Below are 17,915 nucleotides of genomic sequence, written 5' to 3' on the forward strand. Positions count from 1 at the left end.
TTTGCTGGATTTGCATTACTGCCTCAGTATCTGAGGAGTTGCGAATGGTGCTGAACATTGTGCAGTCATCCGCAACGTTGCTAATTGTGTTTGTACTTAATTGCTCTGTTTAATCACCTTGCTCTAGACTCGCCAGGTATCTTTATGATACCACCACGAGGTTCAAGTTCAAGTGCTGATCAATAACTCAATACACCAGTTAGTAAGGTTCAAATCAAAACACATTTATTATATACACAGTCAATCACTACTCATGCATAAAACTCTACTCACTAGACTATCTCTAACACTAAAAGGCCAATACTTAGCTTTGGAGAAGGCCCACCAGGTCAGGGGAACAATGGCCTTTCATTCAATTCTGAGTCTGCAGGCTTCAAGCTGGTATGGACTAGTAGCTAGGAGCACCTATCTCGTAGCGTGCATTGACTGGAGACTTACTTGGTTGGTGCAGCTGCTAGGCAGGTCTCTCCTTGTTGAGAGTCACGGTCAAGGGTTGGTTCGAGCTGCTGAGAGACCCTGCCAAGAAGGACGAATTGAACTTGGGGACTCTATAGTCCCCAGGGGCTTTGCGCCCTTTTGGGCGGACCCCGTACCTGGTTCCAATTGATTGGATTAAGTTCCAATCAATTGAATCGATTTCTCCAATACTGGAGCTGTTCCCTGATCGCTGGGCGGTTCCTAGGTGTCCGTTGGCCTTCCTTTGTCCTGGCTCCCACTGGCGCCGGGAAGTCTGGTTTGGTCTTGATTACTCTTAATGTTTCCAATTGTTCCCGGGGATCGCTCATTAATATGCCGATAGTTGCTGGTTTCAGTTCTGTCTGGGTTTCTGCAAGTCCTAATACTCACGAACCCTTGTACCTGCTTGTTTTCCTGTGTCTGGCTGAATTTCCCTGCATTCTTAGTGGGCATCCATTTTGGAATCGGGAAGTGGCCAACCCAGGTGGCTACAACAAACAGCACGGTAGCATTGTGGAGAGCACAATTGCTTCATCCGCAAACAACTCGGTAGCATTGTGGATAGCACAATTGCTTCACAGCTCCAGGGTCCCAGGTTCAATTCCGGCTTGGGTCACTGTCTGTGCGGAGTCTGCACGTCCTCCCCCTGTGTGCGTGGGTTTCCTCCGGGTGCTCCGGTTTCCTCCCACAGTCCAAAGATGTGCAGGTTAGGTGGATTGGCCATGCTAAATTGCCCGTAGTGTCCTAATTAAAGTAAGGTTAAGGGGGGGGGGGGGGTTGTTGGGTTACGGGTATAGGGTGGATACGTGGGTTTGAGTAGGGTGATCATGGCTCGGCACAACATTGAGGGCCGAAGGGCCTGTTCTGTGCTGTTCTATGTTCTATGTTCTATGTGCAGGTTAGGTGGATTGGCCATGATAAATTGCCCTTAGTGTCCAAAATTGCCCTTAGTGTTGGGTGAGGTTACTGGATTATGGGGATAGGGTGGAGGTGTCAACCTCGGGTAGGGTGCTCTTTCCAAGAGCCGGTGCAGACTCGATGGGCCAAATGGCCTCCTTCTGCACTGTATATTCTATGATCCCCACTCCTGACCTTATATCAGAAGGAAGTTCATGGATGAAGCAGCTGAGGAATATTTACTTCTAGTGAGGAAGATCACCCTAACATTTCAATATTAAAATAGTCTATGATATAACTTAGTGCACACATACATTATCAAATTACATACACCAACACACAAACTAAAGCTTAAGGGGCAAAGTGCAGCAAGAATCTCGCGAGAGTGTGAGCAGCAGGGATCGCGGAAGAGAAGCTGGGACTCGTGATTGACAGGACTGGACTTTCAACCTGGAGACTGGTGATTAACAGTAGGACAGCACCTCGACTCGTGCAACTGGGGTATGGATTTCAGACATTAATACTGTAGAGCTACTTTTTTTAAATTAAAGATTGCAGCACTAACGTTACTCAGTTCAGTTGCACAGCACAGCTGCAGTGTCCAGCAGAACTAAAAGAATGACACTATTTGTTTGCACTTACTTTCTCTCCACGGGAGGTTGTGTTCAGGGGCTGTTCTGAGAGTCAGCCAGATTATCACGTGTGCTTTAATCTGTCGCTCGCAAAGGTTGTTAAAACTCCGGTGTCAGCGTTAATGTGCAGCCGCCTTGTGACTTTAAACTGTTCCTTCTGGAAATAAGATAAGTGTGGAGTTCAGCATAGCCTCTCTCTCTCACTAGTGGGGACGGGCCGGTAAAGAAGCTACAGCTCATCGACTGCTTGCTCTTCCGTTTTCAGGTGCAGTTGAAGACCATGCAGGAGCTGAGTGGGAAGGTTCAGACTGTGCGGGGTCTGATCGATCCCGGGCAGATGGGCCGTACCCTGACCCACGAGCACTTGACCATGTCTTTTGCTTTCTGTTACTCGCCGCCGCCCCGGGGCCAAGAGGCGTGCTCCGAAATGCCCATGGTCATGAAGAACTTATACTGGTTGAAACAGCACCCATACAGTCACAGGGGCAATCTGCTGCTGAACGAGGAGATCAAGGCGGTCAAAGAGGAACTCGTGCATTTTAAGGAAGTGGGCGGTGGGACCATGGTGGAGAACACAACAACCGGGATCTTCCGGGATGTGAAGACGCTCCAGCGCCTTTCCCAAGAAACCGGAGTTCACATCATTTCTGGGGCAGGTTTCTACGTGGGTGAAACCCACTCCTGTGTAACTCGGAACACGACCGTGGAGAAGGTGAGTGTTTATAACTGGGGCGAAATCAGGGCCATGGGCAGATACACACTGGCCGTCATGATGGGTACAAATATCCCCTTGTTTTTATCCCCAATTGGGTTATTGCGAGACAGAAAACCAACAGCACTGAACAGGTGGGGTATAATAATCTTTATTGTCACAAGTAGGCTTACATTAACACTGTAAGAAGTCTTACAACACTAGGTTAAAGTCCAGCAGGTTTGTGCTGCGCTAGGAAAGCTAATGATTCGAAACAAACCTGTTGGACTTTAACCTGGTGTTGTAAGACTTCCTACTGTGCTCACCCCAGTCCAACGCCAGCATCACCACATCATGTCTACATTAACACTGCAATGAAGTTACTATGAAAAGCCCCTAGTCGCCACATTCCGGCGCCTGTTTGGGTACAGGAAGAATTCAGAATGTCCAAATTACCTAACAGCACGTCTTTTGGGACTTGTGGGAGGAAACCGGAGCACCTGGAGGAAACCCACCCAGACACGGGGAGAATGTGCAAACTTCACACAGACAGTGACCCAAGCCTGCAAAAGAACCTAGGACCCTGGAGCTGTGAAGCAACAGTGCTACCCACTATGCTATCGTGCCACCCATAGGGTGGTCCACACCAAACAGTCATCTTTCCCCGAGTAATTTTCAATATCAAAACATGAGTTTTCACCCAGAGCAGGGTTTCTTTTAAACTTCTGCAGGGCATGGGAAAAGGGAGAAAGAATCATGCTGTCCCCTTTCCTTCATACCTACAGCCCTCCATAGATTTTTACAACATTTCACCAATTTACTGGGCCACATGGTCAACAGCCTCTCTTGCAAGGCAACACAAACCAGCTGTGTAAACCAATCGACCTGCCCCAGTGAGACCTGAAATAAATGGATAACAAACATATTAACAGAAATAGGTGAAGTATTATCAGACAGGTTAAGTTCTGCCACATATCACAATTATTAACAAAATGCAGAGAAACCTCTCCAGCAGCAACCAAAACTTTATTGGCACAAGGAATAAAAATATCTCTTAAGAAATCTTGACATTTGATAAAGAACCACATAACAGGTTTAAGGAAAACGATAGAAGCATTAAAAGGTAGTGATAACTTGAATATGTAACTGACAAAGGAATCGGAGTCAGAGTAGTGGGAATGAATGCTTATCTGGCTGCAGCGAAGTATGCATTGGGATCTTCCAAGGGTTGGCATTGGGATCTTCCAAGGGTTGGTATTGGGACCATTATATTTCTTGTTATGTATAAATGCATGGACTTGAAATAGGCAATATTGAAGTTTTCAGATTATATCAAATTTGTCTTTGTAGTCAATAACCAGGAGAGAATGAGTAGCAGATAAGGTGGTTAAGAAAGTAAATTGGATGCTTTGTATTTTTATAAAGGGTGTTGAATATTAAAAGAACAAAATCGCAATAAACCTGTAAATGTTTCTGGCTAGGCCTCAGCTGGAGTATTGTGCACAATTTGAGATACCAATCTACAGCGAGAGTACAGAGGAGACTTACAAGATGATTCTATGGACTTCCACAAGTCTGATATTTGCACTTGAACACATAATGCAGTGTTGATTCCAAGGTGCACCTAATACACATGGTATGAAAGCAGTGTTGGCAAATCATATTTTATTATGTTTCTCTAGAGCACGTCTCTTCTGAGTATGACAGATAGGTAATTGGATCCTAGAGATAACAATGTTCAGCTGACCAAACTGCTACTTTTGATCTCTGCCATGAATGTAAATAAATTATGACAGGTGTAAGGAAATTGGTAAATTAGCGAGGTTAAAATGAGATGAAAACAAAATAACACACAAGTAACAAGACTAGCAGGCATCTAGCAGAAGAATGATTTGTTTTGCCTAGTAAGATTAGCAGGCATCTAGATACAGATGTTAGAATGGCCATATCAGGAATATTGTTTGCCAGAGATCAGTGGGCTATACAAATGATAACTTCGAAAGGCAAGGAATTTTAGACATGTAGACAGGATGGGATACAAAGAGACTGAACAGGATAACTGCTAGCCCCCTCATTGGGGAAGGAAGCTTGTTTTCTATCCAACAATCAGGCAGGCCAGTTCCATCTATGATCTGAGCCAAGGAGGCTTGTTCCAACAAACATTTAGATGCCAAACTTTTGTCCCGATTGCTATGGACTTGGTAGCTAATGTACCATTCAGGTTGTCACTTTGTTCAAATATAGCTGCAGAGAAAATCAGTTTGAAGGGCATTATTTTTAATCTCAAGTGCAACTGGTAGGGAGATAATTTTCAGTGCGGATATAAAATCAGCAGGAATAGATCAGCCTCCCATTACACTGCCCACCCAATATCCCTTTAGGGCCGATTCTCATCTTTTGGAGATGGTAAACTGGTGGGAATAGATCACGGAGTGCACAATGGTCCACCAATTCCCTGCTGCCAGTTTTTAACCCCACCAATCAGCCCCATGTAATAGTTGAATACTATTCAACTAGTATAGTAGTTTATACTATGAACTAGTATAAACAGCACCTTCTCCTTCATCTGTTAGCTGTAAAAGCAACCTATCACAGCTCTAGGTGGCTCATTGGCCCGTGGCTTCAGCCAGAGCGATTGGTGTGCCCTATCCAGCTGAAGGGGAGGGTTCTTCCTCCACCCCCAACAGCTGCCCAAACATTGCTAAAAAGTACTCCGTCGGCCTCGGGTCCTCCTTACCCTCTGGCAGCCCCACGATACGTTCAGCTGCCGGGACCATTTCACAGATCCTCCAACCTTTGCTCTCAGGCCCTTATTCCTGTCCTCCACCTTCAACAACTCGGCTTCCAAAGACGAGAGATGATCGCTGTGCCTCGAGAGTGCTGCTCCACCTCATTAACACCTCACCATGCTCCCGCAACATCTCCAACGTCTTCCCAATCGCCTCCCTCATTGGGGCCAACGAGTCTTCCACGGACTGCTTAATTCTCTCCAGCATTTCCCTCAAATGCTTGTTGAACTGCTTCTCAACCTCAGCCACCGTCACTTCCGCCAGTGCTTTCATCGTGACCCGAGAGCTCAAGTCTGCCATCTTTCCCCCCACAGCACTCCTCACTGAACTCGACCCAGCTGGCGGACTGGCTCTCGCACCTTACTTCAAAGTATTCTTTGGCTTTTAGACATCCTTTCATAACCAACGATCAATTTGTTTCCAATCAAATTTTCCTCAAAGGGTGGGTGAAGGACAAAATCCAAGGACTCTGGTGGAAGCAATCCAACGTGTGACATCCTCCTACATGTTGCCCCTATGTGTTACAATATTAAATGTTCTTCTCATGTACAATTATAGTAACACATAGAATTGAAAGGATTCGGGAACAGAGGAGCACCAAGGGATTTTAATTGAATATCGTTGCCCTATTGAGCTCAGGAACCTGACCACGTCAGTTCCTCACCTTAACGAAACAGAGTTGAAATGAGAACCATCAAAGAATAGCAACATGAAATATCATTGGTTGATGTGGATCACTGCCACCAGGTTATTGCAGATGGCCCAGAACTGTCATTGTGACCCTGTAGCTGTAGTGTGTGCACACTGCATGTGTGTGTGGATTTACAGATTGTGTTTTATGACCTCTCTCCTCCATCAGTTTACTATAGCTCCAGGAAGGCATAAAGGAAATGTGCATTTTATTTCGCAGAACTCAATCACCACAATGAAATAGTCTTGTTCATGACACTGAAGTAAAGGTGAGCACAGAAACATGGGCATTTAATTACACTTTTAGAATTGACCAAAGACGACCCTTGGCAGACAGCAGGTTCTGAAGATGCATTTTATTGACATACTGGCGCAATAACGCTACAAATTCTTTCTTTACCTGTCCACTGTAGCCACCATACAATCTACAACAGCTTCTCCAAATCTTGAAAGGTTACTTAGTATGCCACCAGATGTCATCCTTGGCAGCTTCCTATTTCTCACTCGTGTTATTCCTCGTCATAACCCCTTTGGTTGCCTAAGACAATGAAGACAAAGTCATTGTGAATTTGGGAGAGGTGCAGCAAAGTTAGAGTTAACAGCAATGTGGATGAAGTAGTCAAAGACATTTGAGGTGAGGTAATGTTAGAGACAATATCTCCTAAGTGGAAGCGACTGGTCTTGGCAATAGACAGGATACTTTTTTGATTTGTATCGTAGAGCCAAGTAGCAAATAATGGTTGCGTAGAGTTGTGCTAAACGTGAATAGATATTCAGGAAGGTGAAAGAATCGGGTCAAGATGTAGCAATTATGCAGGAAGCTAAATAGGATGTTGTCATTCTTTTCAATGTTGAATGCAAAAAATTCTGGTTTATTCGCTAGGCAGCCAAACAACAATGAAGTGGATGGGATGCAATAAGAGCTGCTGAGGGGGTTAAGCGCACAGGAGGGTGGCGCGCAGTTAGGTGGTAATAACGGACATCAAACTTTTCGAGAGTAAAGGAAGATTGTCAATGGGGTAGCGGTTTGAGCATTCAAAGAAAAAAACAGTTGGGTGATTGTGGTGGCTTCAAAAAGGAGAGGAAATATTTCCTGAGGAAGAGCAGTGGATGATGCTTGAGGACTGAGGAGGGATAACTGAATAACCAGAGTCAAGGAAATAAGAGATTGATCACATCGAAGAGTGACATTTAGTGAGAGCTGGGTGAAAATAGGAGAGACGTTGTAGTTTGGTATGTTTTAAGCTGGTGGAGGTGAACTGTGAGTGGTTATGGAGGACATAGAGGTTGTAGGAAGCTGGAGTTAGATGTGTGAATGCTGAAAACCTGTAAATGAACTAGAAGGAGGTAGCTTCTAGTTCGGAAGGTTGTGATTTCCTTTATTCCCTCGAAATAATGATGTGGTTCTAATGTGAAGAGGGAATGGCATTATTTTTCCAGGTCATAGAATCCTAGAAAAGTTACAGCCCAGAAGGAGGCTATTCAGCCCACCTTGTCCATGCCCGCCCGCAGACACCCAGATGCCCTTTCTAGTCCCATCTTCCTGCACCCGGCCCATGGCCCTGCAGCTTACAACACTTAAGGTGCAGATCCAGGTACTTTTTAAAGAGTTCAGGGTCTCTGCGTCCACCACCAACTTGGGCAGTGAATTCCAGACTCCCACTACCTTCTGTGTATAAAAAAAAAAAAATCCTCCTCATGTTCCCTCTACACCTCTGCCTCTTATCTTAAATCTATGTCCCCTGGTTCTAGAATCGTCCACCATGGGAAACCATTTTATCCTGTCCACTCTATCTCTTCCACTCATAATTTTGTGCACCTCAATTAAGTCACCCCACAGCCTAAAGGAAAATAGCCCCAACATCTCCTCGTAGCTGCACTTTTCTAGCTCTGGAAACATTCTGTGAACCTCTTATGCGCTCTCCAGAGCAATTACATCCTTCCTGTAATTTGGTGACTAGAACTACACACAATATTCCACTTGTGGCTTAACAAGAGTTTATACAATTCCAACACTATATCCTTACTTTTATATTCTATACCTCTGTCAATGAAGGAGAGCATTCCATATGCTTTCTTAATAACCTTGTCTAATCTTAATAACCTTGTCTACTTGAACTGCTGTCTTTAGGGACCTGTTTACTTGTACACCAAGATCTCTCACTTCATCTACCCCTGTTAGTATATTCCCATTTATTGTATACTCTATAACTGTTTGACCTCGCTAAATACATGACCACACACTTCTGTGTTAAATTCCATCTGCCACAGGGCAGCACGGTGGCACAGTGGGTAGCACTGCTGCCTCACGGCGCCAAGGTCCCAGGATCGATCCCTGGCCGTGTAGAGTTTGCACATTCTCCCCGTGTTTGTGTGGGTTTCGCCCCCTCAACCCAAAGATGTGCAGGCGAGGTCGATTGGCCACATTAAATTGCCCCTTAATTGGAAAAAATTAATTGGGTCCTCTAAAATTTAAAAAGAAATTCCATCTGCCACTTTATCGCCAACACCATCTATCCATGTATGTCATTCTGGAGATTGTAGCTATCTTCTACACTGTCCATCACTCGGCCAATCTTTGTGTCATCTGCAAATTTCCTAATCATGCTCCCCACATTCACATCCAAATTGTCAATATATAACACAAACAGTAAGGGTCCCAACACCGATCCCTGTGGAACACCGCTTGAATCAACTTTCCAATTGCAAGGGCATCCATCGGCCATTACCTTTGTTTCCTGTTACTAAGCCAACTTTTTATCCTGTTCACCACATTGCCCTGTATCCCAACGGCTTTCACTTTCTTGACCCATCTGCCACATGGGATTTTGCCATACGCCTTCGCTGAAATCCACATACACAACGTCCACTGCACTACTTTCATCAACCCTTCTTATTACTTCCTCAAAGAATTCAATCAAATTTGTGAGGCAAGACCTTCCTTTAATCCATGCTGACTATCCCTGACTAGTCAATGCCTTCCTATATGACAGTTAATCCTATCTCTCGGGATTGATTCTAGTAATTTGCCCACTACTGACATAAGACTAGCTGGCCTATAATTGTTTGGCATTTCCTTTGATCCTTTTTTAAACAATGGAACCATGTTTGCATTTCTCCAGTCCACCGGTATCTCTCCTGTATCTAGTGAGTATTGGAAAATCATCCTCGGAGCATCTGCTATCTCCTCCCTTACCGCCATCATTAGTAGCTTCGAAACAATCCATCTGACCCTAGCGACTTATCAACTTTCAAGGATTCCAATCCTTCGAGTACGTCCTCTCTCTTCATACTTATCCCGTCCAACATCTCAGTGTTCCACTTGGGTTACTATATCTGCATCATTCTTTTCCTTTGTAAACATGAAGGCAAAATATTGATTGAAAACTCCTCCCCCCCCCCCCCCCCTTGCCACAGCCTCTGTCTGTATCTACACACAAGTTCGCTTCTTCATCTCTGATGGGTCCCTTTTCCTTAACTACGGTAACTATTTACCATTACTATATTGGTAAAATATCTTTGGGTTTTGTTTAACTTTACTCGCGAATGTTTTTTCATGCCCTCTCTTTGATTTCCTTTTTGACTTCATCCCTGAATGTCTTATATTCATCTGGGCTATCTACATTGATTAACTCTTTGTGCCTGTCATATGCTTTCTTTTTCTATTTGATCCTCCCCTGTATTCCTCTAGACAACCAGGGTGGGGTGGGGGGTGGGGGGGGGGGTCTAGATTTGGCAGTACCTTTCTAATTTCTGGAGGGGCAATGTCTATTTTGTACATTTAGGATTCCTCCTTTTCGCACTTCCCACTGGTTTGTCACTGATTTATCCTCTAGCAGTGCTGGCCAGTCCACCTCAGCCAATTCTCATTTCTGCAAAATTTGCCCTCCCTTAGTACTAAATTTTTATTCCTGCTTTATCTCTATTCTATGGTAGTACTGAATCTAACTGAATTGTGGTCACTATCCCCGATATGGTTGCCAGCTGTCACTTCATCTACTTGCCGTTCTTTGTTCCCCAAGACTAGGTCTAGAATTGCATCTCTTCTCGTTGGATTTGTCACTAATTGGTTGAAAAATGTTTCCTGGACATACTGCAAGTCTTTTTCTCCATCAGTGCCCCATTATCCAGCAGAGGGCAGCAGAGCAGAGCTACTGATCAGCTGTTCTGGGGAAATTTGCATACGTGCAGTGCGGTCAGCCTAAGTTGAAGGTGAACCTGCGAAGAAGACCCAAGGAGTTTGAGTAAAGGCAAGCAACCAGCAGAGGGCAGCAGAGCAGAGCTACTGATCAGCTGTTCTGGGGAAATTTGCATACGTGCAGTGCGGTCAGCCTAAGTTGAAGGTGGTTTGTGGAGGGGCTGTTGGCAAGTGACAGTTAAACCCGAAACACTTTGTGAGTGTTTCCCACCCTACCTCCTCCTCTAACCAACCCCCCCACCCCACGGTGGTTGGGAAGCGGGAGCAGGGGCCTGTCGTGAAGGTGAGTGAGTGCCTTTAAATTTGCTTACCTTTCAGCGGGATCAGGGTTTGAGGTAATATCAGGTAAGCTCTTCCTTTCTTTTTCTTTTTCTTGTTTTTTTTTTAATCTAGAGGGGATGTCAGGGAAGGCAGTACAATGCTCCTCCTGCAGAATGTTTGAGGTGAGGGAAGCCGTCAGTGTCCCTGCTGATTTCATCTGTGGGAAGTGCACCCAACTCCAGCTCCTCAAAAACCGTGTTAGGGACCTGGAGCTTGAGCTGGATGAACTTCGGATCATTCGGGAGGCAGAGGGGGTCATAGATAGGAGCTTCAGGGAAGTAGTTACGCCAAAGACTGGAGATAGATGGGTAACTGTAAGAGGGACTGGGAAGAAGCAGTCAGTGCAGGGACCCCCTGCGGTCGTTCCCCTGAGTAACAAGTATACCGTTTTGGATACTTGTGGGGGGGACGACTTACCAGGGGTAAGCCATGGGGTACGGGCCTCTGGCACGGAGTCTGTCCCTGTTGCTCAGAAGGGAAGGGGGGAAAGGAGTAGAACATTAGTAATTGGGGACTCAATAGTCAGGGGCACAGATAGGAGATTTTGTGGGAGCGAGAGAGACTCACGTTTGGTATGTTGCCTCCCAGGTGCAAGGGTACGTGATGTCTCGGATCGTGTTTTCCGGGTCCTTAAGGGGGAGAGGGAGCAGCCCCAAGTCGTAGTCCACATTGGCACTAACGACATAGGTAGGAAAGGGGACAATGATGTCAGGCAGGCCTTTAGGGAGCTAGGATGGAAGCTCAGAGCGAGAACAAACAGAGTTGTTATCTCTGGGTTGTTGCCCGTGCCACGTGATAGTGAGATGAGGAATAGGGAGAGAGAGCAATTAAACACGTGGCTACAGGGATGGTGCAGGCGGGAGGGATTCAGATTTCTGGATAACTGGGGCTCTTTCTGGGGAAGGTGGGACCTCTATAGACAGGATGGTCTACATCTGAACCTGAGGGGCACCAATATCCTGGGGGGGAGATTTGTTAGTACTCTTTGGGGGGGTTTAAACTAATTCAGCAGGGGCATGGGAACCTGGATTGTAGTTTTGGGGTGCGAGAGATTGAGAGTAGAGAGGTCAGGAGCACAGTTTTGACTTCGCAGGAGGGCGGCAGTGTTCAGGTCTGTGGTTTGAAGTGTGTCTATTTCAATGCCAGGAGTATACGAAATAAGGTAGGGGAACTGGCAGCATGGGTTGGTACCTGGGACTTCGATGTTGTGGCCATTTCAGAGACATGGATAGAGCAGGGACAGGAATGGTTGTTGCAGGTTCCGGGGTTTAGGTGCTTTAGTAAGGTCAGAGAAGGGGGCAAAAGAGGGGGAGGTGTGGCGCTGCTAGTCAAGGACAGTATTACGGTGGTAGAAAGGATGCAAGATGGGGACTCTTCTTCCGAGGTAGTATGGGCTGAGGTTAGAAACAGGAAAGGAGAGGTCACCCTGTTGGGAGTTTTCTATAGGCCACCTAATAGTTCTAGAGATGTAGAGGAAAGGATGGCGAAGATGATTCTGGAAAAGAGCGAAAGTAACAGGGTAGTTGTTATGGGAGACTTTAACTTTCCTAATATTGACTGGAAAAGATATAGTTCGAGTACATTGGATGGGTCGTTCTTTGTACAATGTGTGCAGGAGGGTTTTCTGACACAATATGTTGACAGGCCAACAAGAGGTGAGGCCACTTTGGATTTGGTTTTGGGTAATGAACCAGGCCAGGTGTTAGATCTGGAGGTAGGTGAGCACTTTGGAAACAGTGACCACAATTCGGTGACCTTTACGTTAGTGATGGAAAGGGATAAGTATACCCCGCAGGGCAAGAGTTATAGCTGGGGGAAGGCCAATTATGATGCCATTAGACATGACTTAGGATGTGTTGGTTGGAGAAGTAGGCTGCAAGGGTTGGGCACACTGGATATGTGGAGCTTGTTCAAGGAACAGCTATTGCATGTTCTTGATAAGTACGTACCAGTCAGGCAGGGAGGAAGGGGTCGAGCGAGGGAACCGTGGTTTACCAAAGAAGTGGAATCTCTTGTTAAGAGGAAGAAGGAGGCCTATGTGAAGATGAGGCGTGAAGTTTCAGTTGGGGCGCTTGATAGTTACAAGGAAGTGAGGAAGGATCTAAAGAGAGAGCTGAGACGAGCAAGGAGGGGACATGAGAAGTCTTTGGCAGGTAGGATCAAGGAAAACCCAAAAGCTTTCTATAGGTATGTCAGGAATAAAAGAATGACTAGGGTAAGAGTAGGGCCAGTCAAGGACAGTGGTGGGAAGTTGTGTGTGGAGGCTGAGGAGATAAGCGAGATACTAAATGAATACTTTTCGTCAGTATTCACTCAAGAAAAAGATAATATTGTGGAGGAGAATGCTGAGACCCAGGCTATTAGAATAGATGGCATTGAGGTGCGTAGGGAAGAAGTGTTGGCAATTCTGGACAAGGTGAAAATAGATAAGTCCCCGGGGCCGGATGGGATTTATCCTAGGATTCTCTGGGAAGCCAGGGAAGAGATTGCTGAGCCTTTGGCTTTGATTTTTAGGTCATCATTGGCTACAGGAATAGTGCCAGAGGACTGGAGGATAGCAAATGTGGTCCCTTTGTTCAAGAAGGGGAGTAGAGATAACCCCGGTAACTATAGGCCGGTGAGCCTAACGTCTGTGGTGGGTAAAGTCTTGGAGAGGATTATAAAAGATACGATTTATAATCATCTAGATAGGAATAATATGATTAGGGATAGTCAGCATGGTTTTGTGAAGGGTAGGTCATGCCTCACAAACCTTATCGAGTTCTTTGAGAAGGTGACTGAACAGGTAGACGAGGGTAGAGCAGTTGATGTGGTGTATATGGATTTCAGTAAAGCGTTTGATAAGGTTCCCCACGGTCGGCTATTGCAGAAAATACGGAGGCTGGGGATTGAGGGTGATTTAGAGATGTGGATCAGAAATTGGCTAGTTGAAAGAAGACAGAGAGTGGTAGTTGATGGGAAATGTTCAGAATGGAGTTCAGTTACGAGTGGCGTACCACAAGGATCTATTCTGGGGCCGTTGCTGTTTGTCATTTTTATAAATGACCTAGAGGAGGGCGCAGAAGGATGGGTGAGTAAATTTGCAGACGACACTAAAGTCGGTGGAGTTGTAGACAGTGCGGAAGGATGTTGCAGGTTACAGAGGGACATAGATAAGCTGCAGAGCTGGGCTGAGAGGTGGCAAATGGAGTTTAATGTGGAGAAGTGTGAGGTGATTCACTTTGGAAAGAATAACAGGAATGCGGAATATTTGGCTAATGGTAAAATTCTTGGTAGTGTGGATGAGCAGAGGGATCTCGGTGTCCATGTACATAGATCCCTGAAAGTTGCCACCCAGGTTGATAGGGTTGTGAAGAAGGCCTATGGTGTGTTGGCCTTTATTGGTAGAGGGATTGAGTTCCGGAGCCATGAGGTCATGATGCAGCTGTACCAAACTCTGGTACGGCCGCATTTGGAGTATTGCGTACAGTTCTGGTCGCCTCATTATAGGAAGGACGTGGAAGCTTTGGAACGGGTGCAGAGGAGATTTACCAGGATGTTGCCTGGTATGGAGGGAAAATCTTATGAGGAAAGGCTGATGGACTTGAGGTTGTTTTCGTTAGAGAGAAGAAGGTTAAGAGGTGACTTAATAGAGGCATACAAAATGATCAGAGGGTTAGATAGGGTGGACAGCGAGAGCCTTCTCCCGCGGATGGAGGTGGCTAGCACGAGGGGACATAGCCTTAAATTGAGGGGTAATAGATATAGGACAGAGGTCAGAGGTGGGTTTTTTACGCAAAGAGTGGTGAGGCCGTGGAATGCCCTACCTGCAACAGTAGTGAACTCGCCAACATTGAGGGCATTTAAAAATTTATTGGATAAGCATATGGATGATAAGGGCATAGTGTAGTTAGATGGCCTTTAGTTTTTTTTTTCCATGTCGGTGCAACATCGAGGGCCGAAGGGCCTGTACTGCGCTGTATCGTTCTATGTTCTATGTTCTATTATCCTGGTTGATATTGGGATAGTTAAAGTCTCCTACTATTATTGCCCTCTTGTTCTTGCAGGCAGAGATTTGCCTATATATTTGATCTTCTATCCCCCTTTCATTATTTGGGGGTCTGTAGTAAATTACCAGTAGTGCCGCTGCCCTTTTTCTATTTCTAAGTTCAATCCATAAAGTCTTGTTTGTTGACCCATTTAGTAAATCATCCCTTCTCACAACTGGAATTGATTCTTTAACCATTAGTACTACTCCCCCTCCTTTTTTATCCCCCACTCTATCATGTCTGAAGACTCTATAACCAGGGATATTGAGCTGCCAATTTTGCTACTGCTTTAGCCAGGCTATCGTTATAGAAATTACATCCTGCTGACATGTGTCTACTTGAGCCCTTAACTCATCTACCTTGTTTGTAGTATCCTTGCATTGAAATATAAACCATTCAACCCCACCATTTTCCCTTGCTGGAGAATTTTTGAACTCTGATTCTCCTGCAATTCCAAGTCCATCGCTACATCTTCTACCTCGATAGCTAATGTTCTACCTCCATTTTCCTGATCTGATTTTGACCTATCTGATCCTACTCCTGGGATCCCAACCCCTTGCCACACTAGTTTAAATACTCTCCAACAGATCTAGCAAAAGCTCCCGCAAGGACATTGGTTCCAGTTCTGCCCGGATGCAACCCGCCCGGTTTGTACAGGTCCCAGATCTGATGGTCATTGGCCAGGTTAGCCACAAATCATACATCCCTGATGGTGTAGACCTTAAATTTGAGAACACAGGTGAGAAGTGGCAGAGCTAGACGTTGATTGGTGCAGAGGAATACACAAAAGGTGAAGAACGATCAAAAATGAGAGTGACATCCAAAGATGATGTTGGAGGGATTGGGATGGACATGAAGATGTGAATGGTTGGGGGAAGTGATGAGGTTGCTGGGGTGTGAAGTGTTAGAAATCTGAGCAGTAATGGGGGGGGGTAAGTGGGAACACCAAATTTGAGATGTGGAAATGGATGAGATTGATCAGCCACATGGGAGCAGAATTAGGAGAGTAGTTGGGGGGAATATGTTGAAATCATTGAGCAATTTACGTGAGTCATCTTTGTCACGAGCTCTATTTTTAACAGCATAATTTATTGTGGGATTCTGGTTTATTTATGCCATCAGGTTTGGTTTGTTTTAGTTAACAGATATTCTAGTCAACGAAGTTCTCCATGGAGCTGATGGCACTGACATCAAATGTGGAGTGATTGGAGAAATCGGCTGCTCTTGGCCAATGATGGAAAGTGAGCGAAAGGTTCTTCAAGCTACAGCTGCGGCACAGATACAACTTGGCTGCCCTGTCATCATTCACCCAGGTCGAAATAGTGACTCGCCTTTCCACATCGTCCGAATACTACAGGAGGCTGGAGCTGATATCTCTAAAACAGTCATGTCCCATCTAGATCGGTAAGTGGGGAATGTTGGACGTGAGCATTGCTGATGTCCAAGACTTCTTAAATAACTGTTTTCAAGGAAAAACATAAAATTTGACTTGCCTGAGGTTATCCTATGGAAAATAGGCACCAGACTTTTATAAAATACTAATCCAGAAATTAGTATGTTTAGGAAACTGAATCAAAATAGCAGAAGAATGTTTATTTGTGAAGCTAATACAATGCAGTAGAAATATATTTACGACTTCGGTTTCTGCATGTCCTCTTTGGGCAAGTGTAGCATAAAATACTTCAGTCTTGTACGATGGCAAGCTGTACATGAGCAAGTTTAGATTTATCCTGTGATTATAAAATATACACTGTTGAACTTCACTCATGGGCAAGATTTAACGGAGACGTTTGTAATTGTTTTGGCACGATTGGCGGGTCGTTTTGCGGCGGCCGCTTTGGCGAGATTGCTGCCCATTTTTAACGGCACTTAGTGCCGGAAGTGAGCCCCCATGAGCTTCACACCATTACAGGCTGTCTCGCTGTTTGATTTGCCAGATTTGTGCTTCAGCGTCTCACTGCTAACAAGTGGGAGCTGCTTTTAAACGTTCCCTCACCACTCATTCCAAGTCAACACCCAGGTATGGTAGCGCGCAGATCGGCTCCTCATTTCGGGGATACCGGCCTGGCCAGGCTTCTTGACTCCGTTGTTGTGAGATGGGGCACCCTGTTCCCCTGAGGGGGTAGGATGACCAGCAGCAGTGTTGCCAATATCATCTAATAGGCAGTGGCGGGGGCTGTCGGTTCATGCAACGTGACCACGAGGACTACTGTACAATGTCAGAAGAAGACCAGTGATCTCCAGCGTGCTGTAAGGTTGATTTACCATCAGTCAAACCCCCGCACCCCCCCCCCCCACACACAATTTCGCCTTGTCACCTCGCACCCTCCTAACATCCAATTTTTGTGCTTGCTCCTCAGAACCTACTAGCACACCCCCTTCGTGTCCAGGTTTGGTGCCCACACATGCCATCTGCTATAGATCCCCCTGACCCATCAAGCATGCAGCTCACAAATCCCTCTCTCTGTCATCACAGGAGAAGATAGCCCATAATAAGTGGGAAAGGGCCAAGACGAGAGGCGGAGTATCAGAAATTTGAGTCCTTACCCCCTATGAGGAGCAGGTACTGAAAATCGCAGAGTTGACAGAGGAGACAGCAGTCACTGACAGTGAGGCTGGCCAGTGCCACAGAGCTAAGGATCCACTGCCTCTTCACCCGGATGACCTGTCTCAAGTGAGGCAAAATGATCCTTTCCTCTCACTGACCACATGTCCATTCTCTTGCAGGATCGCCATCTGGTTGGGCTGGGCCATCCAGAGTCATTTCCCCTCCCCACCACCACCCAAGTGATCACTTCGAAGGAGAACTCCAAGGAGACACCATTGATGCATCATAACTATCAACCCTACCTTCAAACCGCACAGCGACACAGATCTCGGTGGGCAACATTCGTGGGCAGGTTTCTGGGGCACAATCTGGTGAGCACCAGGCACTCACTGGGCAGGGGTTTATATGGATAAAAGGAGGGATTTGGGGAGATTGGGGGGGGGAATGGAGAGATGGAGGTATTGGGGGGGGGATGGAGGGATTTGGGGGGATGGGGGGGGATGGAGGTATTGGGGGGATGGAGGGATTTGGGGGGATGGAGGTATTGGGGGAAGGAGGGATTGGGGGAGAAGGAAGGATGAGGTTTATGGGGGAAGGAGGGATAGTGGAATGGGATGGGGATGGAGGGGTAGTGGATAGGAAGATTGACGAAGGAGGGATTGGGG

General features: G+C 45.9%; 1 protein-coding gene across 2 annotated transcripts in view; it reads left to right on the plus strand.

The window, feature by feature from the left end:
• The first annotated feature begins 1,740 nt into the window (after window positions 1-1,740).
• The window catches only part of pter (phosphotriesterase related), a 48,870-nt gene continuing 32,695 nt past the window's right edge, over window positions 1,741-17,915 (plus strand). For both annotated transcript variants that reach the window (XM_038798025.1, XM_038798026.1), the window contains exons 1-3: window positions 1,741-1,854; window positions 2,251-2,697; window positions 15,841-16,106. In XM_038798025.1, the coding sequence (XP_038653953.1) occupies window positions 2,266-2,697; window positions 15,841-16,106 (698 nt within the window). In that variant the 5' untranslated portion in view covers window positions 1,741-1,854; window positions 2,251-2,265. The remainder of the gene's footprint in view (window positions 1,855-2,250; window positions 2,698-15,840; window positions 16,107-17,915) is intronic.

This window comes from Scyliorhinus canicula, chromosome 5 (assembly GCF_902713615.1).
Source record: "Scyliorhinus canicula chromosome 5, sScyCan1.1, whole genome shotgun sequence".
NCBI classification, from domain to species: Eukaryota; Metazoa; Chordata; class Chondrichthyes; order Carcharhiniformes; family Scyliorhinidae; genus Scyliorhinus; species Scyliorhinus canicula.